The 25,832-nt window shown below is 41.3% G+C and overlaps 1 protein-coding gene across 3 annotated transcripts in view; it reads right to left on the bottom strand.

Annotated features, from left to right (window-relative positions):
- DAAM1 (dishevelled associated activator of morphogenesis 1) overlaps positions 1-25,832 on the bottom strand; it is a 163,296-nt gene that overhangs the window by 95,647 nt on the left and 41,817 nt on the right. For all 3 annotated transcript variants that reach the window (XM_059373313.1, XM_059373315.1, XM_059373314.1), the window contains exon 2: positions 2,467-2,686. In XM_059373313.1, coding sequence (XP_059229296.1) covers positions 2,467-2,649 — 183 coding nt within the window. In that variant the 5' untranslated portion in view covers positions 2,650-2,686. The remainder of the gene's footprint in view (positions 1-2,466; positions 2,687-25,832) is intronic.

The raw sequence follows: 25,832 nt of genomic DNA, 5'->3' as shown, positions 1-25,832 counted from the left end.
CTCTTGCCCCAGGACACCCCTGGCCGTTGGATGGATTTGTGGTCTAAGTCCCTGAAGTCAGGAATAGATAGAAATCCATCGTCACTCACCAGGACAGATACAAACCTCAACATAATTTGTTTTCCAATGGTTTCAGCTTAAAGTTCTGGTTTGGCATTGGCTTTTTAACAACTAACAGCTGCAGGCAATTTTCACACAGAATAAAGACATCAATAAGGCAGAGAGTGGAATTTTCTCCCTTATGAATACAGAACAATGAGCTGTCTTCAAGATGTATGTGGAGCTGCCACCACGGGGGCTCTGGCTTCGGGCTCATTTGGAGAGTCTGATAGACTACAACTGAAAAGACGGTGGATGTGAGTGCTTCAAGGGTACTAGCTTTGCCCTCCAGCTCCACTACCACCAAGAAGGCCTTCATCTATCAGTGACATCTATCTCCTTAGGCTGACTTTTGGTTTTAAAATACTTTAAGTGGGAAATAAAACCAAGTATGTGAATACATTGTTAACTGCCCCTTTTTGCAGCCCCCATGGTAGATGACTCATTGCCTCTCTCTGGAAGAGGATTATGTGTCCTCAACCCCCCCCCCCCCCACCATGCCCTCCGCCCAGTGGCCTCAGGAGTGGTCATGTGATTTTCACTGGCCAAAGAAAAGTGGCAAGGCAATAAACTTAGGCAGAGACATGTACCATTTCTAAGCCTGACCTTAGAGCCTGCTAGTAGTTTACCATGTCTCTCCTTCGTCTTCCACCAGGCTTGGGTCTTGGCTGGAAGATGGTGAGGAACAGAATCACAGCTGACCCACAAAAGACACACAGCATTAGCAAATGATAAACCACTGCCGTTTATAACGGCTTAGGGTTTGCTATCACAGGATGAACTAGCTTAAGATGACTGAGACAACCGTTAACACTGACCCTCTCCACTTCTCACCTTCAACTGCTCCTCACAGCTCACCTCCTCCAGAAAGCCTTCTGTGACTACCCTCCTCATCACCGTGTCCTCACAACACATCTATACACAATCTACGCAGAGGTGGGTTGTGCTTCTTCCTTTATGCCTGCATCAGTCCCCTTTGGCTACTGAACTATCAGCTGTTTAGGAATAGGTTCTAGTTTTCCATTTTGAACCTCCCGAGTAACACCCAGAACAGAGTCTCTGCATGAGAGGCAGGAGAGAAGAGAGATTCCTTAAACACTGAAAATATTCATCAACAACATAATATACAAACATGCTATCAAGAGGCAACTCTTCTCTCTCCCAACCAATTCTGTTGGTAATAGGCCCGTTAATCCACTCAGGAGACAAGAACTCAAACATCAGCTTCACAGTACCCTCTCATATTGGCCTGTCTCATACGATAAACTTATAGGTAAATTCTGGTCTAGAGGAGCTGGACTTGACCTGATCAGTTCAGATATTACCCTTGGAAGACAGCAAGAAAGCCTACGTTACTTTCCTGACCTAAGAGTCATGCCGTATGGTAGCACTCTCTAATATCTGTTGAATGATATCAATGGTCTGAGGAGAACTGACTCCACTACAAATTGCCAGTGGTGATAAAGGGAGGATAGAGTACTCATGTAACATTTATTGAGCACTTATGAGGACCAGGCACTGGGCCACTCCCACTATGTAAATTCTTCTTAGATACTACATCAAACTGGGAGGAGGCATTATTTCTTTTCTCCCGTTCCAGAAAACAGGCTTATATGCTTTTTCCATACTTATACAGATAGTAAAGTCAGAACAGTAATTTGAACCAACATCTTCCTAATCCCCCATGCCACTACCCTTTAAACTATGCCACAATATCCCCTAAAACATAGAATGGAAAGAAACACTACTTCAGAAGTGCCTGAAAAGCCAAGCTCAAGAGAGCACTTACATCTTTTGGTGAATGGGTCCTATACTAGACACATCTCTCACTTCAGTATAGTGGATTCTAAAATATGATAGGATCTATAAAAAGTTTCCCACAACAGTTATTACTGCAATCCTATCATTAGGCTAAATAATTACACTGTACTTAAGTAATAATGTCTTTCATCAAAGGATCCAGGACAGGAGGAGGAGTATGACTAATTTTTAAAAAGACATTAATACTATACACTGAGGGTAGGGGTGGAGAAAGCAGGAGGGAATTGTGGAAGCTGTGAAGCAGACAAGGGAATTCTTTATCCACACAATATAGACTCAGACTGGAATGGGGAAGAATAGAAAGAGCAACTTGGGATGCAGTTCTGCCACATATTTTGAAGACCTAAGGTCGAAATCCCTCGACTTAAAGCAAAGCCCTTCGATGTAGCAATGCTAGAGGCCCTGTGCTCACAGCTGAGGTGCCAATATAAAGGGGTCATTTCAGTGAAGAAGGGCAAGCCCATGGTTAACCAAACCAACCATGCACATCTCTCTCCTCTCCCTCCTGGCTCCCAACCACCTCCAGGAAGGAAGTTGGGGACTCACCACAAGTTCACTAAACATGACATCCAGCTCCTCCACAGGGGGCATGGGCAACGCTGGCTCCATGGTCTGAAGCGCAAAGTTGCTATCGTTTCGCAGCCGATAGGTGATTTCTGGGTGATCATTATTTCGGAAACAGCAAAAGATGAACGAGATCCCCCGTCCACCTCTCTTCCTTGGGGCCATGACTGAATTCTGTTCTACTTCTTGAAGGGACTAAACTCTGCAAAAGAGAAGACAGGACATGGTTAAGGGTGAAAAAATGGGTAAAACGTTGTTTTTTGTTTTAAGTCAGACCAATTCAAGAAAGAGACCTCTGCATGGAGACAGTTGATATGCCCCTATACGGCACAGAGAGGACAACCCCAGGAGGATTTGGAGCCTAGCTGGGCAAAGAGCACAGTCTTCTATTCACTTGTTGAATGCTTCCTACGACCAACTGCTGAGTAAACAGTACAACCCTACTGTGCGTGCCGCAGCACATGCCCCAATCGCATTGGGCTACTGGCCATTCTTTGCCTAACACATGCTCTTTCTTGCCAACCCATCTTGTTCTTGAACTCCCCTGCAAGAATGACCTTCTCTTCCTCACACCCCTCAAGGATCTCTTACCCTTTAAAGCTTGGTATCAGTTTCTTCTTTTCTACCTTCCCAAAGTAGAATCAGTGATATGTATGCTAAGGCCTACCTACTCATTCCAGCTCATATCACATTCTAAGTTCCTTAAGAGAATACGTTCCTGTTAGACCACGATGAGCTCCAAGTCAAGGGAAGGAACTGCACATCAAGCAACTGGTCGGCACTCGTGTCCTGCACAGTGCCAGGGAAGAAGAAGGCACTCAGTTACTGTTTATCTTGTTGAATAATTTAAATTCATAACAAAGGAAGAGTAACTTCACATGAGCTAGAAGAGTCATAGATATTCAAACAGAAAAGATCAAATGAGTTCACCAAAAAGGAGATGGTTATAGTATATTCACATAATACTGTGCCCTCATTTAAAAACAAGGCATATGTATATGTGGATATGGAAACATGTTCAAGATGCCATATGATATATATACTACAAGATTACATTTTAAAGAATTCATATACATACTTATGAATATATATAAGAAAGGACTAATAGTAGCTGCAACCTCTAAAATAAAAATAGGGGATTAGAGAACTGTTCTTTTTCATTTTGTACCCTTTTGAATTTGAATTTCTACTACAAAATTACATTTTTAATGATTATATAGTTTAAGATTATGATTATATATATATTGCCTGGGGAAAATTCCCAAGTTATACTGTTAAGTGAAAAAAGCAAATCAAAGAATGATGTGTATAACATGATGCCATATGGCTTTTTAAAAATAATCTCATACAATGATACAAACTCCAGTAAAATTTTTCATAAATAACTATGATTTACAAACACTTCTAGAGTCAAGATCTCTGCTTACTTAAAGGACAGTGGTCTCCGGAGGGTGGCATTTAGAAGTCTTGGGATAGGAAGAGAGGGAAATGTTCAGAGCAGCGTGTCCCTTGTGTAGCCCTATGTGATGATCCAAATGGCTCTGAAATAAAGACTTAGCTGAGATATCCAATACCCCAATCTGTTGAAGCACACATCTCCTGGCCTACAGTGTACTTGTGCGAGGTCATGGGAGGCAATATGCAGTACCTGGGATTCCTTTGGCAAATGTGTGTACTACCTATTCTATAACAGGCACTATAAGCACCTAAAGATACATAAGTGAAATGAAATTGTAAGCTCACTAGGAGCTTATAATCTGGTGGAAGAGAGTAGTGCACCAAGTAGTTGTAACAAAAGTCCTATCGCATATCATACCAGTAAGTGCTATAAAATCAAGCAGAAAGTCCACAGGGAACAATCTGAGAAAGGTCCCCGATGGACGAGTGGAGCTTTAATAGATAATGGAAAGCAGAGCATTTTGGCAGAGGGAACAGTGCGAGCAAAGACACGAGGTGGGAAGGGGCACAGCGTGTACTGGGAATGAGTGGTGCTGAGGCACAGGTTGTGCTGTAGAAGCCCATCTTCCCATTGTAAAGCCCTGGGGCTCTCATTTTCCTGACCCAAACCCACCAAAGTCTCCCCAATACCAATCTAATTAGCATTCAGTGCTCCACCAAATCGGATCCAATTCAATTTCTCTGTCTTCTCTATTTCCTGGAAAGTATCCTCCACTTTAGCCAACAGACCATTTTCCATGCCCCATAGACATCCTCCCCAGTATTCTGCTCATTGCTTCTGCCTTTATCTTTGTCAACAAGCTCCCACCCTGGCAGTACCAATCCTGACAGCCCTTGGTACTGTGAGCCCATCCATCACTGGTGATAATGGAAATGTGGTTCAACATTTCTGATGGGCAATGTATCAAAGCCTTGAAATAGTCATACTGTTGACCTTCTAGAAACATATCCCACCGAAATATTCAGAGATACTATCAAAGATGTCACAAAAATTTTTTAAATGTTAGCTATTATGACAAATAAATGAGGGGATAAAATAGGTGCTGATAATAGAGGACCATACAAAAAGGGTAATCATAGTACAACTAGATGCAAGACCACCAAGCAGTTCTCTGTAAAAGAATGTTAAATGACATGCAAATTAATTTTTAGGATATGTAAACTAAGGAATAGGTATACAAAGTCCCATTTATGTAAGAAAAAGTGTACATGTATGAGCATGAAAAAAAAAACAAGAGAAATGCACCAAAATATGAGCCAACAGTTAGCCTGTGTCAAATGCATGACTTACTTTTATAAAAAACAAAAAACTTTTCTATACTTTTCAAGTTGTTGTCACAATGAAGACATACTACTTTCACAGTAAAATGGAGATTAAAAAAAAAAACACTCTAGATTGTTCATATGACAGATGGAAGGAGGAGAATGTGTATGCAAAAATGTTCTTTTCAAAAATATCCAAGTTATGGTGATCTATACACCAGCTTCTCAAACTATCTGAGGCAAAGGACTACTTGCTTTCCCTCCAATCTGTTAGAAACATATTTTTGTACACTATAGTACAAATATCTCAGCAATGTCAAATTGCTTTAAGAATTTCTCTATGTGTGCAATTCTTGTATTCTTTGTTAACCAGCATGGGGTACGCAGCAATAGAACTGATATATACCAGGAGATGGGAGTTAAGACTTAGCTCATTAAAATATAACTGTTAATCTTGGTCTCCAATGTATGTCCTCAGGGCAGGAGCCATATCCCCCTTGGAAGCCAGGCCAGAGTCCTGCACACCCTGTCAATCAACAAACTGAGGAGAGACTGTTCAGGGACTACTGTTAAGGTCTGCAAGATTAAGTGCCTCCATATGGGGGCAAGGAGACAATGTTCAGACTACTGGAAGATGAAGGGAAAAAAAAAAAAAAACAAAGTAGGCAAGAGCTAACCCATGAAGGGTCATATGGTCCCCGCTCAGCTTTCCAGCTTTCCAGGCAGTCTTGCTAACCCACCCTGCTGAATGTGGTTTGGACCCTCTTAGCGTTTTGTGACCCCTATGAGGCAGAGCCAACAGTTACAGTAATTTGTGGTCTGGGTCTTGCTTCCCCTATTGAAGAGTCAACTCCATAAGGAAAAGTGCTCACGTCCTGTATCAGTGCCTTGCACAGGAGAAGTATGACCAAAGTGTTTGGGAAACAAATAGAGAGCAACTTTACTTTTGTACTTTATAGGTTATTTCCCTCAAACCCAAGTTTTATTATATTCTGGCTATACTGAGGTGGGGAGCACAGGAAATACTGAGATCTAAAAATCAGTCCAAAGCATTTCTTAAATCTTTTTTTTTTTTTTTTTAAAGCCAGCAGTTCTATAAACAAAAAAATATGAGGGTCTTGGCTAGTTTCTAAGATGGGTAATAAGATATAGAACCTATTTCACTTAAGAATGTAATTGAAATCATTTTTAATGAGGACCAAAATATTGCCTTTGACAGGTGATTTGTGTTTAAAAGCCTCAGTAAAGCCCAAAGGCCAAGTTTCTATGCTGGCTCTTCTGTGTAACCCCAAATATATAAGGTTCTCCATTAAACCCATCTTTAAACTGTAAATGATGGCAAAGCTTTGAGATTTCCAACAGGCTGCCATTTTTAATACATATTTGGAATTCTACTGTTCAGAGCATAGTCTCCCAGATATAGACCAAAATGGACGCAAAATAATCATTCCATTACCCGTCATTGGCAGTAGACACTCTGGCCAGCCCTCCTTAACTCTCTAACATGTCACTAATGAGCAAGTAATCCCAACAGCTGCCTGTGTGTGTTTGTGATTTTTACTAAACACACTCATACCCACCACTTCATTCCATCATCCTCTTTTCACATATTGGACCTAAGGAGAGACTTGAGAGGTTGTGGGACAGTTAGAAAGAGAGAAATTAGCAACTTACTTTGCTGGGAAACAGAAGGAGATGTTGACTGGAGAAGACTAAGTGGTTAGGTGTGGAGCAGGGAAACCTGACAGAAGTCAGGGAACCTGCATGCTTAATCCAACTGGAATCCAATCCCCACCCTCTCCAACCTCAAGGCCATGACCTTTATTCAGCCTCCCCTTATCTCTCATCAAAATGACTACAGTTTTCAATTCTCCTCCTTGGCCCATGGTTCCCCAGTATAGGGGTTGACAAACCTTTTCTGTAAAGGGCCAAATAGTAAATATTTTAGGCTTTGTGGGCCTTTAAGCTTCTATCACAACTAGTTATTTCTAGTTATTATCACAACCTGCCATTTTATTACGAAAGCAGCAACAGGCATCTGTAAAAAATGGGCATGTCCACGTGCCAATAAGACTTTTACTGTGGATACTGAAATCTGAATTTCATATGACTTTCTCACATCATAAAATATTTTTAAAAATTTGTTTTATTATTTAAAAATGTGAAAACCATTCTTAGCTCATGGAACATACATACAAAAATAGGTGGTGTGCCCATTGTGGTCCATGGGCTGAAAGTCACCAATAGATGCCCTAGTTCATTATATTAATCATTTAATTTACTAAGTCAAAAGTGTGTTGAGTCCTGGGGTACCTGGTTGGCTCAGTCAAAGAGCATGAGACTCTTGATCTAAGGGTCATAAATTAGGTCCTACAATGGGTGATAGCGATTACTAAAAAAAAAATAAACTGTTAAAAAAAAAAAAAAAAAGCTTGTTCACTACTGATTATGTGCCAAACACTGTGCTAACTGCTAAGGAAAGAGGGATGAAAATGAGATGATGTGCCCTTCAGAGAGTTTTAGAAAAATTATTTGGGAAAAGGCATGAAAAAAACCACACAAAACAAGGAAACAAAACTATAACTATTAATTTTAGTTAGTTACAGTTAAAGGGGATGCAAGAAGCAAGTGAAAGAAAATGGTGGGATGCTGGTGGTGGTGGCGGAGACGGCGACTTTCAATACTGTAATCACGGACAGCCTCTCCAAAGACAGGGCATTTAAGCTGAGACCTAATGGATAAATGGAACTAGACCTGCAAAGAGCTGGGGGAAGAGGATTCCACGCAGGAGTGTGTGCAGAAGCCAAGAGCAGGTGGGGAATGTGGCACCTCTGAGTCAGGGAAGGAAGAGCAGTGTGGCTGGGGCATTGTTAGTAATGGCAGTGTTGAGAGAGAAGAAGCTGGAGAGGAAAGGGGCCAGGACCCCAGGGCCTTGCCCAGCAGAGTGAGGAGTCTGGGATTTATTCTCAGCACATCATAAATCTGATTGTGTCACTCAGTTCTGCAGTGTCTCCTGGACACAATCCAGCTTCCGGCCTGGACCATCCAACCCTCCGTGGCCTAGCCCTTGCCTACTTGATTTTCTACCCTTGTCTCCCAATACCATGAACATTGCCCACCCACATGCCTCACACACCTATGTGCGTATAGTGATCAGACCTTGAGAGGAGTCGCACTTCTGAGCCCACACATCCACAGTTTTCTCAGCCTGGGTGCTCTTTTCCTTCTGTACCTAACCATCTTCCATTCACCACTCAAGACCCACTCAACTACTACTATTTTAATGGCCCTTAGGTTTCCCAGAAATAGTCACACATATCTTTTCACAGCCCAAGCACCATATACATAGTTGAGTGTTTTTTGGTTGTCTGGATTTCTTCCTTTCTTTCTTCTTTTTTTTTTTTAATTCACGTCTGTTTTCTCCACTCAACTATGAGATCCTGAAGACAGGGACAAAGTTTCATTCAGTCCCCAGCACATGGTATATTCTCTATAAATGTTTGTTGAATGCAAAGGCATAAATACCTAAGTGAACAGATGGTCTGTCTCTGAACTTCAGGGCTGTGTGACTGGGTGTTCTTCCCACAGTTGCCTGCAGATCTGTTTTTCACAAATGCCAAGACACAAAAAGTCAATCACATCACCAAGTGCTCCTTAGCCACTTGTCAAGGTTTCTGATGCTGAAAGTAGCCTTTCAAACAGACTGCATCGTCCGGGTGTCTACGGCCTCCCTCGAGTGAGCAGCTTCTTTCTCGCTGAGCTAGCTGGCGCCTGGTTTTTCCACCCACCCTCCCAAGTAAGCTCCATGGGAAACAGACCTGCTGATAGAATCTTTTCCCCATTCCTTACATTCAAGAAACACTTTGCCTAAGAAAGTATTCATTTCCTCAGCTATCACAGCTGAACCTCAATCAGCCACACAGAGCATGAGGTGCTAGAGACACAGATGAAGAAAATTCACAGATTCAGGGAGATGCCGGCCTAGTGAGGACATTCAGGGAGCAGCTAAGTTGCTAACTCTGTCCAGTAAAGACGGAATGCAGTTTCTGAAACCTGGGGCCTAGGCGTCCACATCTTGGTCCATTTTTAATCAGATCAGCCCGAGGGAAAGGACTAATTCCACTGTGACAGCTGGGCCCTCAACCAGAACACATCTTCTAATCTCAGCTTCTGGCACCATTGCAGAGGGGAAGAAGTCACTTCTGGGACATCCAAAATGCAATCCATCTATAGCATTACAGATGGCTATGGCTATGCCATGCACACGGAAGCAATTAAAAAGCTACTTAAGATTCTGGAGCAGGTGCATTTTGCTTAGCAAAGAATAAGAAATTTAATCCATCTGTGGCCTCGCTAGAAGTTAAGAGTCATTTGTACTGCTCTTTAACAAAACAAACAAGACTCTCAATGTGGTAACAGTCAAAAGCTGAGGGCCAAAGTTTCGGGAATATAGATGATGATGATCATGATGATATAAAACATTGGAGAACTCAGAGTCTCCAAGAAAACCCTCCTTAACACTCTTCTCTAATAAGACCAAGTCACAACACATATGGGATATGTAAGATTTGTCTTCCACAAAGCAACACAGTATTGGTACCTAATGTATGGGGTAAACTTGGAAGTCATGTTGACAAAAAAAAAAAAAAAAGACGCAGACACCTTTCTGGTTGCTTCATCAGGGACTTTTGCCTCACACTGATAAGATGGAGGTCCAGCCTGAGGGATATGCTCAGCTATCACTGTTCTCCTCTGACCAAAGTGGTTCCAGGGAAACAACTTAGATCCTGGTGGAAGGCAAACAAGAAGAGTCTGTGAGTTCCTGCCAGCCACCAACTTGGTTAGACAGTCAAGAGTTTCTGACTGTACTCATCAAGTGCGGTGGGGACCACGTATACCATGACCCACCTGTTTGTTTTAAATCAAGATAGTAGTTCACGGGGCGCCTGAGTGGCTCAGTGGGTTAAAGCCTCTGCCTTTGGCTCAGGTCATGATCTCAGGGTCCTGGAATCGAGCCCTGCATCAGGCTCTCTGCTCAGCAGAGCCTGCTTCCTTCTCCCTCTCTGCCTACTTGTGATCTCTGTCAAATACATAAATAAAATCTTTTTAAAAAAGTTATAAAAAAAAGATAGTAGTTCACATTTAATTCTCCAATTATAATTTCAACAATGTGATTGTTTCTGTATTCTAAGTGGTCTCCGGAATTTCTGAAACAATGTCACAGACATAAAAAGATGGACAGGCTAAACAAAACAAAACAAATCAAAACAAAACAAAACCGTATGCCCTAAGAGCAACTTCAAAGAGAATGGTTGGGGAACCCTCCGTTCTAATTACCATACCTATTGTTTTCAGAGCTGCAGTTTCCCTCACATTTCACAATTTTCCAAAGGGCTCTGACACGCACTTTTGTTTTCAACAACATGATAACATTAACCCAAATTCTCTTATCAAGAAGAATGTGAAAAGAAAAAAACTGCTTTGCTTCTTTCCTTGGCCATCTCTCTCCCCTCTCACATTCCTCATGTCTGGTTTCATTTCCCAAGCACACCAGATGCCAAATACTATTTAGAGCTTTAAAAAATCATGGGATACAGTCTAAAGGTGGTAAGAGGAACGTTTGAAAGGGGATGTGTTTTCCCTGCACTTTCAACATCCTCTCCACCAGGAAACGGAAAGGGCGTTTCTCAGTAAGTATGTCCAGCAGAGGGCTGGCCCTTTCCACATACTAGGTCCCAAAAGGATGCTCTAACAGGGCACTTCTGGAAGTGGCTCTTGAAAATTCACCCTGTAGTCAGTCCCCTCAGCCCACACTGACTCTCCTGAGGAAAGAGAAAAGCAATACCGGCACCCCACCATTGACAGGAAAACCCAAACCCAAACATTCAAAAAAGCTACCAGCATCCTAAAGATACTCCCTGCCCCACCACCTAAAGCAGGACAGTGAAGGCAAAGAAAGCACAGTCCCTCCTCTGTGTCCACTCTGCATTAGTGTAGGTGGGGGGGGGGGGGCAAAGTAGAAGCCAAAATTTGTCCCATTCCTTCCCCACTTCCTCCTTAGATAAGGGAGGAAGGAACCCAAGTGAAGTCCATGCACACCCTCAAGCCAGACCGAGCCTCAACCAGCACATAATTAAGCCTTTCTTCCAAGCCCAAGTCAGACTCCTGCCAGAAAACACCCCGCTCTCCATGTAAAGAGCAAAGGAGGGGACCTCCAGGTTTCACCCTAAAAAGCTGGCAATGACTTTTCTGTCATGACTCAATACTTTAACCATGAGTTTAGGCCATAAATCCCTAAAGCCAATACAACCCGGTTCTCAAGTTAGGAAGTGTGTGTTGTTCACGTGACAGAAACCAGTCTGAAAGCCAGGACATCTCGTCTCGATCATCTGGGAGAAGGGCCAAACCAGAAGTGTCACTGGAGCTCCCCACCAAAGAAAGCACAGCCCTGCCAGACAGCCTGTGCCCTTGGGCCTGCTGACCTGTTGCTAGTCTGTGAGTTAAGCCAATAAACAAATTTAAGTTGAAGCTGAAAGAAATGCAAATCATTTCCCCCCTTTTGGTTTCTCTCTTCAGTACAGCTAAGGGATCCACTTAGATTGTACAAAGACAAATTTAAAGGAGGGGTTACACAAACATATGAAGCTACAACTCAATGGCCACTTTTGTTACATCAAAGCTCTCATTCTTCCAAGAGGCCAAGTTTTGATCCTTAACATGTAAAACAAGTAACTTTCCTGAATCACCCAGCAGCTCTTTCAGAAAGCTGGGGCAGGGAGACATCACAGGTGCCAGAGAATACCTGTACGTCGCAAGACACCAACAACTGCCTGTAGGCTACCTGCTCCGGTCCTCCGCTCTCCCCAACGAAGTGACCCCAAAGTCAGAGTCTTCACCGTGACCAGCAGATGTGGTGCCCCTTCAAACGCCTCCCCACTGCCATGACCACCCTTCAGGTATGTGAGGTTTCAGACCTTCCCAAACAATCAGCCAACACTTTGGTGTTATCCACAACAGAAAGTGTAAGGGATATTAAAAGACACTGCCTAAAAACAAGTAGATTATTACTCATTTTTTGGGAACCTTCTCACAATTGCAATAATTCTGGCAAATCCTGAAAAAGAAGAGGTTGAATATACACTTAGTTTGAACAACTACGTGTTCCAGATCTTCAAGTAAAGTTGAATATGGCTTAGAGAAGAGAAAGTGGAGGTACCCTGGGCCAGGCACTCGCAAACGCCACCTTCACAGTAATGTAAGTCCCTCTCCCCAGTGAGGCCATAACACATGGTCCCTTGGGAAAGTGAGCTGTGCTACTGACCTGCACATCCCCCAAACTAGAGGCTATTTGATCATGTTCCCTCTCAAATATCATAACTACATTTTATCATCAAGGCATCAGACTGCCAAGTGGGTGTAATTTTTCTTGTACACACAGGCCATTATGGAGAATAATGTTCACTGGCATCCTAGGGAATCTACAGCTTTCTGGACAGAAAATGAAGAAATAAAAGCTTGCCTGGAGGGTTTTATATGTTCATGTTTACTGAAAGAAAATTTAAAACTCACTAATTACCTTCCTCTGTTCATGTTCTTCTGACTACTTTTATGCCAAGATTAATACAATTGCAAGAAGAGAAAAATGAAACACCATGGAGAACAAAAGCTCTTGGTTAAACTTAGCCTCATTCTCTGGTAACTATTAGGAAACCCCCAACTTTCTCATGGAAAATGTCTGTGTTTCGCAGTTAGGGGAAAACTAATGAACAGACACAACATGACACAGGCAGCTGTGGAGACCTGACCCAGGTTCAAACAGCGGCTCACCCACTCCTTTCCTGGAGGAACTGTAGGAAAGACTTCAATATCCTGAAGTCCTCTATAAATGTTTGATGGATTTTAAGTGGACATTACAAAGGGAAGTGAGAACTACATTAAAAAGCTGGAAGGAGGACTTACATTTGTTAACTACTGTTCGGTGGAAATGTGTGAACCAGATTCCTTTCTCTGACATTCCTGTGTGTATCAGCAGAACAAATTCCTGGAATGAGGCTGGTTTAATCTCTACAGGACAGTTGTCATCACTAAATCAAGGGCTCTGCAGGTTAGTCAGTTTATCTGCAAATTGTGGGAAATTCTCTGAGAGTTTTAGGGGCAATGTGGGAAAAGGCACTTTGAAAAAGTCATAGCTTTCCCGTGTATTTTGAAGCCTTCGACGGATCTGGTGTTTCAAGCCAACCATTTACACAAGAGCTGCCACAGAGCACACCCCTCTCAGTCACTGCAAGGACGCCGACATGGGTAATTCTGACCCAATTCTCCTTCACATTTTACTCAGGCACCAATCTCACCTACTTATTATTCTAGTCTGTACACCTGAAGGCATCTTTCTATCCATGAAAGTCATTAGGAATTGATCCCCACGCTAGACCACCTACTGCAAACACCCAGAGCCACCGGCTTTCACACTTTTGCCTCGGAAAGGTCATCTGCACATGGGCAGACACGGCCACCATTTGTCATCACAAATGTAAAGAATGTTTATAGAAAGCTGGGTCCATGGGGACTCCTGGGTTTAAAATTACAGTGTGGTGAGATGTTTACTAGAGCCCGAGTCTCTCCACAACGCCTGCTACTCAGAGGGATTCACTCTGGGCAAGGCCAGCGCCACACCTGCGCTCAGGCTATTACTAATGAGTCCTGCACATGACAAGGTGAGGAGAAGCCACCCAGAAACAAGAAGGACAGATGATGGAGTCCCATTGTGAAAACTGGAACTCCCTTCGAAAGTGCCACCCTGCCCTCCATAAAAATTCTACCTACAAACTTTACATCATAAATCTTCAAGAGAGGCTTGTGAAAAGACGATGTTTTGTAAAAGCCTCAGTTGAATGCAAGTTCAGGTGTGGAAAAAGGGATTAAAGAGGCATTCCCACTCCTGTTTGAGAAGTTGTGTGGCTCTAGTGGGTGTTGCTCTTCAACCCAACCTGCCCTGGCCCTTTTTGGGAGACACATATACCCTCTAACGATCAGAAGTGAAGGCATTACTCTGTCACATCAGCCTATAAAACTCACTTCCAAAGCCCACAGCACTAGAAACACCAAGAGAAATAAAGCTTTGACAGTGGGATTTCCCCAATCTCTCTTCATGTTTGGAACCTCCATAAACACTTAGATGTACAGTCCTCCAAAATCAGAACAAACTTTTTCTTAATGGAGGCTGGGGCGTGGGGTGGCACACCTCAGCCCCAGAAAGAGCAATTGTGTACTCAGAGTTTTAATGGGGTGGATGGGAAAGTCAATTGTATCGCCTCAAAACGGAATGCAAAATAGCAATATCTATTGTTGTTTTTAATGTACTGGCCCTCTGATCCACATCTAAGAATTCCTAGATTCCACATGCAGGGATTAACCTACAGATATACTCACACATGAGCACAGAGATATAGTAACAAGGTTACTCACTACAACACTGTAATAGAAAACCCATTCATCATTTGTAATACAGAATCACTAAGTGACCTTCAACAGGTGAATGTTTTACTAAATGTTGGTGTACCCGCAGCATAAAAACACTGGTTCTCAGGACGCCCGGGTGGCTCATTCGGTTAAGCATCCAACTCAATGTCAGCTCAGGTCATCATCTCAGGGTTGTGAGATCAAGTTCCACAGATTTCTCTCTCTCCCTCTGCCCCTCCTCCCCACCCAATAAGAAAACAAACTAGCAAACAAACAAAACCACTGGTTCTCATACTCTGATGTCCAGGCTTTATTTACTCCATACCAATTACATCAGATTTTCTGGTATTGGGGGCCCAGGCATGAGTATTTTTCCAAACTCCACAGGTGATTCCAATGTACAGATAACTTTGAGAACCAGTGCTACACAATCCTATTCACAGGTTCAAAGAATGTCCTACGCCCGTGAATACTGACATGGGAATGATATTAAACAGAGGAACAAAGGAGAAAGAAATCTGGCTGCTTAGCAAAACATATGTACAATTTATGTTAAAACTAAAACCTGTCTTTGTGGGCGCCTGGGTGGCTCAGTGGGTTAAGCCGCTGCCTTCGGCTCAGGTCATGATCTCAGGGTCCTGGGATCGAATCCCGCATCGGGCTCTCTGCTCAGCAGGGAGCCTGCTTCCCTCTCTCTCCTCTCTCTGCCTGCCTCTCCGTCTACTTGTGGTTTCTCTCTGTCAAATAAATAAAATCTTTAAAAAAAAAAAAAAAACCTGTCTTTGTAACAATATACACATCTATATATATGAATGCATAGAAATCCTTCCAGAACTGGAAGTATAAACTGTAAAGTTGTTAAAGAACTTAGTATGATGATACTCAGTAAATGGATGGCAGCTGTTATTTCCATGTGCATCTGAGCTTCTGGAACCTACAGTTTCACATGAATAATGAACTCTTAAAAGTGCATCATACAGTATTCTACCAAAACTAGAAAGTTTGCAAGCTTTCCCAATAACACCATTAAAACTCTGAGTACATACCTGGATAACTCGTTAGTCTTTACTTAAAATTACAGCTTGCTTTGTGCATACTTGGAACCCATGCCCAAAAATGCAGACAGCTTCATTGTCATGCTATTGATTTGTCGATCTACAAAATGGCCCATTTCAAAGCTGTTCTGCATCAGCCAACAAATGTAAAAACTTCCATGTAATGCGAGCTTCTTCCACCTTGAGGAACACAGAGAGGAAGAATATTCCCAAGGCTGTGTGTGACAGCCACAGGGGTGACAATGTGACAAACTTTTAAAAAATGTTTTGTTTCATCTTAAATTTTGCATATTCCAAGAGGCAATCAGTGGAGAATTTCTGGTTCACTAAAGCCATTATGTTGGAAGTTCTTCAGTTGGTCACGGGGCCAATTAAAAAAAAAAAAAAAGTTGGGAAGTTCTCCTATTTGCACTTTTTATGTAGCTGTTTCACTTGTACTTCTACTGTGGATCAGAAATTATAAGAGCTCACAAATATAGCCCAGAACAAGAGGCTTAAGTATGTTCATACATGCAATGAAACTTAGTACTTGGTACAGCATTAAGATGCAATCAAATATATTTAAAAGTATATTTTTATAAAAGTAAATTCAGTATAATTTTCAAAATTCTTCTCTATTTTAGGTAATTTTAAGAAGGTATGTGTGCATCATCCACATTTACTTGGGCACTGAATGTTTGACTACAACAACTTTATCGTTGGCTTGCAGTAGTTTTTTCCCCCAAGTATATAGCTCCCAAGGATATATCTTTAAAAGGTGAAAAGTTTGGGGTCCTCTTTTTTTTTAAGATTTTATTTATTTGAGAGAAAGAGAGAGAGCGAGCGAGCATGAGCTGGAGGAATGAGAGAGGGAGAAGCAGAAGCAGATTCCCTGCTGAGTGGGGAGCCTGACATGGGGGTTTGATCCCAGGACCCCAAGATCATGATCTGAGGCGAAGTCAAATGCTTAACTTACTGAGCTACCCAGGCACCCTGGGGATCCTCTTTATCAATCACTAGAAAAGCACCACAGTGTTTACAGAACCAAACAAAAACATGGTGATTGTATGAATTTATAAATGGCAAGAGAGGGTCTTTCCTGGACCAGGATTTTATCAAGGAATTTTATGAAATTGAGGTCCGAATGCTGACAATAGTCCTACAAGATAAGATTCTAATTATTTCCTGGCAACACCTTCTAAAGTTTACGTAATTGAAACCTGATTCCTTCAAATATCACTAAATATTCATTGCAAACAGCTGGAAAGGAAATCTATGATTCTGAGAACTGCAAAATGATTACCAGTATACTGGTATCAGTCCCAGTGAAACAAAGTTACTATTACTTTGGAAGCAATGCACTGGAAGCATACACTGGAAAATATACACTGGAAAAGGGAAAACTAAAATGGATTTTTCTGAGACTGTCACAAGGTTATAAAAAATAAGTACACACAGCTCATTGGACAATGATGACCAGGTCCGAACAAATGGTCCAGCATTGAGTCAATGCAGTAGGCTTGTTGAACTTCAGGAAAATATCAAAGATTGAAGGAAATCAATTTGATACCTCTTGAGTTAACAGCAGTTCCATTGGCAAGTGAGTTCCAAGTCAATTCCAAGAATCCCAGATGACCCTGCAGGAGCAGGGTAATGATAATGATAATGAAATTCTTCTGAAAATTAAGAAGTCATACAGAGATAGAGTCTTAAGGAAGTACAAAGGCCATGTGCTCTCAGAAAAACAATGTTTTCTTTTAATATGAACTTCAAAACTGCCTAAACTGTACATAATAAAAGCAAATGCATAGATCTTAAGGACAGAGATGGGATAGGGGATAGTTGTGAGAGCCAGCAGGCATTGCCAAGGATAGGAGAACACATGTGTTGAGTGAGAACTGGTGAACATGTAACATTCCTTTTCATAAGCAAAGCTAACAATCCACCAAAACAGAAATAACCAGTAGCTACAATAAAAACTGTTTTCTCCTTGGTGATTTTTCTCCATGTGACAAACATCCTTGGGAAGTTATTCACATAGCTTATGGATTCTGAAACTGCATGAGCTGAATGTGTAGTGAAGAAAGATCTTCACTGAATTTTAATTTCTACACATGGTTACTACACTCTTCATTTAAACCGGGCCAAAAAAAAAGGGCCGTTCTGCAGTCATAAAGGGGGAAGTATGAAGGAACCTGATACTAGACAGTGTGCCCACTCCACCCTACTCTATAATTTGCTATATAATTAGGTGAGAACAGTAATTGCTTTATTGCATAACAAGAAGACTAGACACCGAAGAGATTGCCTCTCTTGCAAAATTTCTTCTAAATGCAATAACAAAAAACGCTGTTTTAAATTGTTACTTCAGGGGCACCTGGGTGGCTCAGTTGGTTAAACATATGCTTGGCTCAGTCATGATCCTGGGGTCCTGGGATCGAGCCCCACATTGGCCTCTCCACTTAGTGGGGAGTCTGTTTCTCCCTCTCCCTCCGCCCCTACCCACGCTCATGCTCGCTCGTGCTCTCTCTCTCTCATAAATCAATAAGATCTTTAAAAAAAAAAAAAAAAAGAATTGTTACTTTAACTCATACAAAGCCTGGAGTAGTTGGGCTGACAATAATATTTGGACTTCATATTCTAAGAAATACTGTTAAACAGTCAAAAGTCATCATGTAGCTAAAGTTATCAAGAAGCTGTCAACAGAGGACTGGTTAAATGACGCAGGGCACCTCTGTATGATGAAATACTGCGCAGCTATTAAAAAGAACAGGAGGGGCACCAGGGTGGCTCAGTTGGTTGAATGACTGCCTGCCTCTTGATTTCAGCTCCAGTGATGAACTCAGGGCCGTGAGAACAAGCCCTGCATAGGGCTCTGTGCTCAGCAGGGAGTCCGTTTGAGATTTTCACTCCCTCACCCTCTGCCCCTCCCTAAACTCCTGCATGCACACAGGCTCTCTCTCTCTAATAAATAATTCTTACCAAAAAAAAAAAAAAAAAAAAAAAAAAAAAGGGACATATTTTCTACCATTAGGAGGTCTTAAGTATATTAGGAGGTCTTAAGTATACCATGTTGTGGAATCAACATGGTATACCAAAATGTAAAAAGAATATACTTATATGAATATGCAAAGAAACTGTCTAGCCTGTGGTAAAATAAGAGCTACAAAATCCCATGAAGTAGCTCCTCCTAGAGAATAAAACAGACACTGGAAAAGGAAGGAAACTTGTTTGCATTTCAGTTCCTTCTATTCTAATGTTTTGGGGAAAAAAATAAGGGCTTGGACTACTTTTTTTTTTTTTTTTGCCTTGATTATCAAATTGTTTCTGAAAGTTTAGAAAGTAACTAGCCCTTTTTAAAATTAAGTGACTTTCTGGGGCCCCTGGCTGGCTTGATTTCAGTGTCATGAGTTCAAGCCCCACACTGGGGGTAGAATTTACTTAATCAAAAAAAACTTTCTTGAATGGCTTATCAGCCCTCTTCAATATACCAGCCACTCTCAACATGCTTTACATCCACTTATTATCTCAATTAATAAAAGAGATAAGCAGTGAATCCTTAAGTGTCTCCCTCTGAGAATACAGTCCACGGTCAATGAATTTCTAGACTCTGACTGTAGTTGCTTTAATTTCTGCACTTTTCCATTTCACCACACCCACCCCTACAATTGTTAGTTCTCAAAATGAAAACAATCTGTTCGACCATAAAACACCAATAATGAACAATGACTTCTTTCCCTTTATACTTATAATAAATTTAGAATAGGAGGTGGGGGGAAAAAAGGAGAAGCAGCTACCAAACCATTTCCTAAAAACAATACTGTATGTATCAATGCAATGACAACTCATCACCATAACAACAGAATACATAGCTGCTCACTTTCACCAAAATAGTACAATTCAAAATCCCCTTAAACCCATGGTATTCTTTGCTACAGGAGTAAATACTGGTATCTTTATCTTCAAAGAACCCACTTTCTGGGTGGCAGCCCAAGCAGCATTACATAAAAGACTAGAAGCGTCTAATGATGGAACTTTTTGTTAGGTATTTATTAGGAAGTTTGACCCAGAAGGAATGAACTTGTTTAGTAATCTTAAAGCCCTGCTTCCTGAAGTCCAATTCTAAAGCTACTGAAATAGTAGTACAGTGTATCCTCTTACATTCATGGCTTCTGACCCAATCGTAAATAAGCAAGCAAATACAGTAATGGGGAGTATAAATTACAAAAGGGCACCAAATTGTAGCATGCAGCTGATCACAGAAGATGAAGGCAAACACTGGTAACTATTTTTTAAAGAAGGAAAGAAAATTAATGTCAAAATAAGAGTGGTATAAAACTAAGAGAGACCTTAGAGTAACAAAGTCAAAAAAAGGCTACGCATTTTAATAGAACATTCAATCTACAAGATGATGATTAGAAAAATTGCTTAATTTTTATTTATACATGATTTCTACATATATACCACCACCCTTCCTCTGTTCCCACGTCTCTCCTTTTTTTCATCCTAAAATCATCATTTACCTTACATACAGCACTTTCCATTCCATGAAAAAAATCAAATGGGGCAATCTCTTGTTGGTAGGTCTCCCTCCAATTCATCAGCAGTAGACAGACTTGCAAGAAACACTCTTGCTAACACGGCTACAGGCTCCTTGTGGTTTCTCCTCTTTTAAACACCACCCACCTCACCCGGGAGTGACACGTAAAGGGAAAAGCCAGTCTCTTTGTGGAAGAGCTGGTTAACAACTGTACTTGCTCAGACTGGAAAAGTAACCAGGACATAAATGCCCACAGGTAATCAAACCTACACACACACACACACACACACACACACACGCGCGCGCGCGCGCGCACACACGCACGCATGTGGGCGGCAAACTGGTTTTTCCTCATAGGTACAACTCCCAGGCAGCCAACAATCACTCCCTTCCCCCACATACATACACACAAATCCCAAGTTCACCATCCTGTGTGATAATTTACACATTTTTATTCACTCACTCACTCACTCATTTATTCATTCATGGGCCTAGTGTGTGCTCACTCTTCTGTTTAGTTTTGGGATACAAAGATGAATGAAACAGATGTGGATCTTGCCCTATAGCACAGCTAGTTCACAGGCACACAAGCCTAAGGCTTCTTAAGTTATTTCAAGGTTCCAGACTCTGGCTCCGTGGGGAGACAGTGAGTAAGTGGAGTAATCGATTTTTCACCTCATCTTTGATAGGGAAGAGCAGATTCTACTTGCTTTACATAACAATTCAGTTTGCCAGTAATTTCCATATTCCCTTGAATATGGATGAGGAAAGGAAGTAAAAGAAGCAAAGGATGATGTCTATTCTTAACAAACAGGGGACACGGAGTACCCTGCTAAGGTCTGGAACCTCAAACAAGACATGGCCTTCCACCTCCATCCATGAGGGATTAATAGTTACAAATAACTAGAAAAGTGGACAAAATCCATGAAACAACTGTATTAAATTCTAGACAAAGGCAATGCAAGACAGTGATCCCTGAGGGAAGGAAATTCCAAGTGAGATAAGCTCTCCTATCACCCCAATTCACTAGGCAGTAGGGCAGGAAGAAGGAACTCAAGCCAAGCCAAGCTCAGGGGTGTTGCTAAGGAGTCAAAGACAAAAATTTCAGGGAGAATGAGGCAGCAACTCTGGAAATCTACAAAGGGGTCTCCGCAAGGCATTGTCTGAGTACTGCTCTGCACCAGGACCTAGGGTTCACACCGGACTGGGAATAACTGGCATTCCCACCAGCCTGAGAAGAGCTAGTTTACATAAAACATCAGAAAGTGTCCCCAAAGAGTCCTAGACACAGGCTGCACTGGAAAGGGTTTCAAAAGGGTCTCACTGATCCCAAGTAACTTAACTATCTGTCAGAACAAAGGCCAACACTTGGGAGTCCTTTGCGCAGAGAGAAATTGATACCAGATAGAAATTTGGATCTATACAAAGTAATGAAGAATGCTGGAAATGGCCAACCTGTGGGTAAACATAAAACCAGACACTGCCGCAGAGTTTCCCTCGCCACTGACCTTCAGGATGTGTTTTTGTAGGAATCCAATGATGACCCTAACAAGGTCAGAAGGAAAGGATCCAAGTAGGTCCTAGTCTACCATATCCCTCTAAACTTTGTCTCTTAGAGTCCCTTGGGCCTCTATTTCCTCTGAATAATGCCCTCCCTTGAAATTATATATTATACATTATATAATGACTAGGAAGGTGCTTTGGAACTTCTAGGGACTGAGCAAATATTTATCAAGTGGCTTCTATGCATATTTTAGGCTCTTTGTTCCCGGAGTTCAGTTTCCTCATCTGTAAAATGAAAATAATAATAGTACCCAGTTTAGAGGGTTGTTGTTTGGATTAAATAAGTAAATCTATATAAAGTATATAGAATAGTATCTGGCCAGGGTAAGTTCTTATAGACATGATTATTATTACAATCCTCCCATTACAACTACTACTATTATTGCTGCTGCTGCAGTTAATTAATGCTACTACCGGGCATATGATGATGAAAAAGACCAATTGGGTTCTTGCCCTCAGAGTCCACATTTGAGCTATGCAATAAGGAAAACAAGGCTTTGGGGATAATTTGTTAAAATTTTGTCTGAGAAAAAAGTGGGATAGCTGGGAAAAAAATTACTAGTCTGTAGGGGTCCCTAGAACTTACTTCCAGCTCTGTTCCTCAAGTAGCCTGGGACTCAATAGTTAAGTTATTCAGCCTGCTGGAGACTCAGTTTATCCTTACAGAGGCAAGTGAGAATCTTCAACGATCCCTTCCAGTTCTAACATCTGATGAAGTGAACCAGAGGACTCATTTTAGAAGCATGTTGCTCCTGCCTTTGTTTGAGCAATCTAATCCTCATAGCATCAAATCCCCATATAGGAAACAACCTTGAGGAAGGGATTTTGTGATTTAAGAAAGCCATAAGAAAGAAGCTCTGGATCTAGGATCAGTACAAAAGTCTGCACATAACTCCCAAACCTAGAACCAATGCCACCGATTTATCTCTCTAACAATGGGACTGAGTGCAACTGTCCTGTTGTTTCCACCTATTGCTGGTAAACCACCAGTTTAATTTTGAGAAGCTAAAATAATTCAAGCAACCATGGAAGCTCTTACTTTTGGTTCCGGTGTTTGAATTGGCTCCAATCAAACAGAATTCTCTTTCCTGTCTACATTTCTACAATTAAGAAGAAAAATTATAGTATAAGGTAGAAGTCCCTTATGCCTGAGAAAAAGAACTATGTTAATAGCTAGCTTCTTCGAAAGGTTGTTTATACCAGCATGCACCACAACTGGTAAGCTATCAATTACAAACACAAAAGCCCCCCCCCCCCAAAATTAACTGATTCAAATTTTACAAAATTTGCTAACTTTTTTTTTTTTTGCTCTTTTTTGATAAACATCATTCAAGATAAAGATTCCACTGGAGGAAACAGGAAGTGGTGGAACCCTGAGAGAATGAATCTATGGCTGATCTTCCAAAAATAGTGGTGAAAGGAACTTTCCTGAAGTTTTCCCTACATGTTGCAGAAGATGAGCCAAAGATTTTGCAGAACCTTATAAAGAGCCTGCATTAACTTTATTGGAGAGAACATGTCACACAACATTAACTCGGGGAAAAATATTTTTTCTGTATGTTCATATAAAATGCTGTGTATCATTTCAGGCAATTCCCAGATCCCTTGCAGTTTACCCCAGTCCTCAGCCCAGAAACTTTAAAGTAACACACAACCAAAATGCATTAAAGGAGTCATTAAAGCATACTTGCTGGTGCCTATGCACACATGCATGGGTGAACACACACACACAAATTTGAGAGCATGCTGTATCTGTCTTGGGACACTTGATTGCTATCTTTAAATGGACACATTTCTTACCTATTTGTCTAGTCGCACACCTGTGCAGGTGTCATTTCCTCCTCCATATGATTCTAAAGGGGTAATTAACTAAGAGATCTTGCCTCTCTATTGATAGAGGTGAGCACATGGCAATGCAGAGCCAACTGAGGCACTCAATCCCCTGGGCAGGGACTGATCTAGAGATGGGCACCCAGAACAAAGAAAACTAGAAGTCTTTATGTGCATTGATGCTGTAGATGCGAGTTGCTTTCTTTTTCCTGGAATCATGAGAAACAAAAATCATAAACACCTGGAATTTAGAACAGTTGCCTTTTCCACCATGTGTTGGAAACGCCTAAAAATGAAGCCAGCATAGACAAAAGCAGAACTCAGAAATGGGACAAGAGGAATGGGGAGATGAGGAGGTTTTAATGGCAGCATCTAACGTCTAGATCCAGATAAGTCTCAAGTCAAACATCTCTAGACCTTCCCAATGCATGTTTCAAATGAACTTTTTTCCCTTAGGCCAATTTAAGTGGGTTCTGTCCCTTAACATTACAACAAACAAACAAACAAACAAACAACCGTGATTCATGTTCCACTTGACTAAATGCGATGGAAACTATCACTTACTGAATGCCTCCAAAGTGTCAGAGACCATGTGGAACTCAATACGCATCATTTCAGCTAATTTTTATCAGCAGATGTCAAATTTTACAATAAAATAAGTGACCAAAAAAATTCATATAACTAGGAGGTGTATGCAAGGATTTAAACCCTACCTGTCTCATTCCAAACCCATTTTCTTCCCACTAACCTCAAACCACAAACCCGTGTCTCTCAAGCTACAGCATTATTTCCCAAGAATTGACCTAATAATCAAGCTGACAGTCAAGCCATAAATCCAAACACAAATGTCTCATTTTAGAGAAAGCTTCAAAGACATCGCTGCTCACAGATCAATATGAATAATGTAACACCTCTTTTCTCAAATGATTCCTATTTTTGGAAACAAATTTTGCCAGACTTGACTTTCCAGGAATCTTAAATGAGCCTATGGAGGACTTATTCTCTGAGGCTTGGAAATAATAAAAGTTTTTGTGTGTATGGTGCCGAAAAGACAGAGTACAAATGTAAAAGTCATCATCACACCTAAGCAGGAAGCGTTCAGAAATAACCACTCCACCTCCCTTTCTCAAAGACAGGCCACAATCCAAAATTTTAGTCATTCATCTCTAACTTTGTTCCCAGGAATAGAGTTTGGGAAAGACAGACTCTGTGGCAAGGAAAGGAACCTAACAAGAGTTGGGGAAAGCAAAAACAAGGCACAATTTTAGGAAAGTATCAAGAATTTGAAAATTCCAAAAAAATCCACTTTAAAAAAAAAGAATCTGAAAATTCCACCATTAGGCCTTGCAAAAGAATGTATCAGAGGTAAAGGCGTCAAACCTGTTGAGGGAGGTGAGAAAGAAGGGGGCAGAGAAACTGGAACAAGCAAAGGTGTGGTCAATAGAATTTAATGTTCTGCTGTAGGCATAAAATTCATTAGCTACATCTCTCTTTTTCCATCTAGGAAAAGAACTAGCATGACAATAAGGAAACTGTGACTAACTAACAAGAAATTACCACCCCTTTTTTTGCAGGACCTGAGTATAACAGGTGGAATTGAGGCCCTGTTTGGGTAACAGCCAACTGTCCTAATTATAGGTTGGATTATTTATTTTATAGAACCACGAAAAAAATGGAAAGCTAAAACCATAGGATATCACCCTATTTCATAACAGGTAATAGTATATTCCCTTTGTAAGGTAATGTGGTTTTCTAAGTACCTGTGTAAGCACGGTGCCATCTGATTTTCCCAATAACCCTGAGAAGAAGAGAAGCACAGGCAACCAGATACTGTTTTCACTTCTATTTTCCAGATGAGAAACTATCATTGAGCACACAAGTGACCTCCACAAGGTCAAACCACTCCTAAGCAGCAGAGGAAGGACTTGAACTTAGGCCATCCTTCTTCCAGTATTCATAATTGCCAGCCGACCATCCCAGGATTATCAAAGAGTAGCCTTGGGCTCTTTTGTTGAAAGCTTCAGATGGAAGAAACATCCTTCAAGTTGTATTTCAAATAGATGATTATTATTGGTCCTCAATGTATGTGGTTTTTAAGGGCAATACACTGTACTTCCAAGAGGTGTGTATAGTGGCAAAAACCATACAAATGTAGATAGCTCAGTGTTTTATTGGGTCAACTACAGCTTTACTGACTCTTC

The sequence above is a fragment of the Mustela nigripes genome, chromosome 13 (genome assembly GCF_022355385.1).
Source record: "Mustela nigripes isolate SB6536 chromosome 13, MUSNIG.SB6536, whole genome shotgun sequence".
NCBI classification, from domain to species: domain Eukaryota; kingdom Metazoa; phylum Chordata; class Mammalia; order Carnivora; family Mustelidae; genus Mustela; species Mustela nigripes.
The sequence above is the reverse complement of the archived record's forward strand: the minus strand, read 5'-3'. Positions and strand labels throughout refer to the sequence as shown.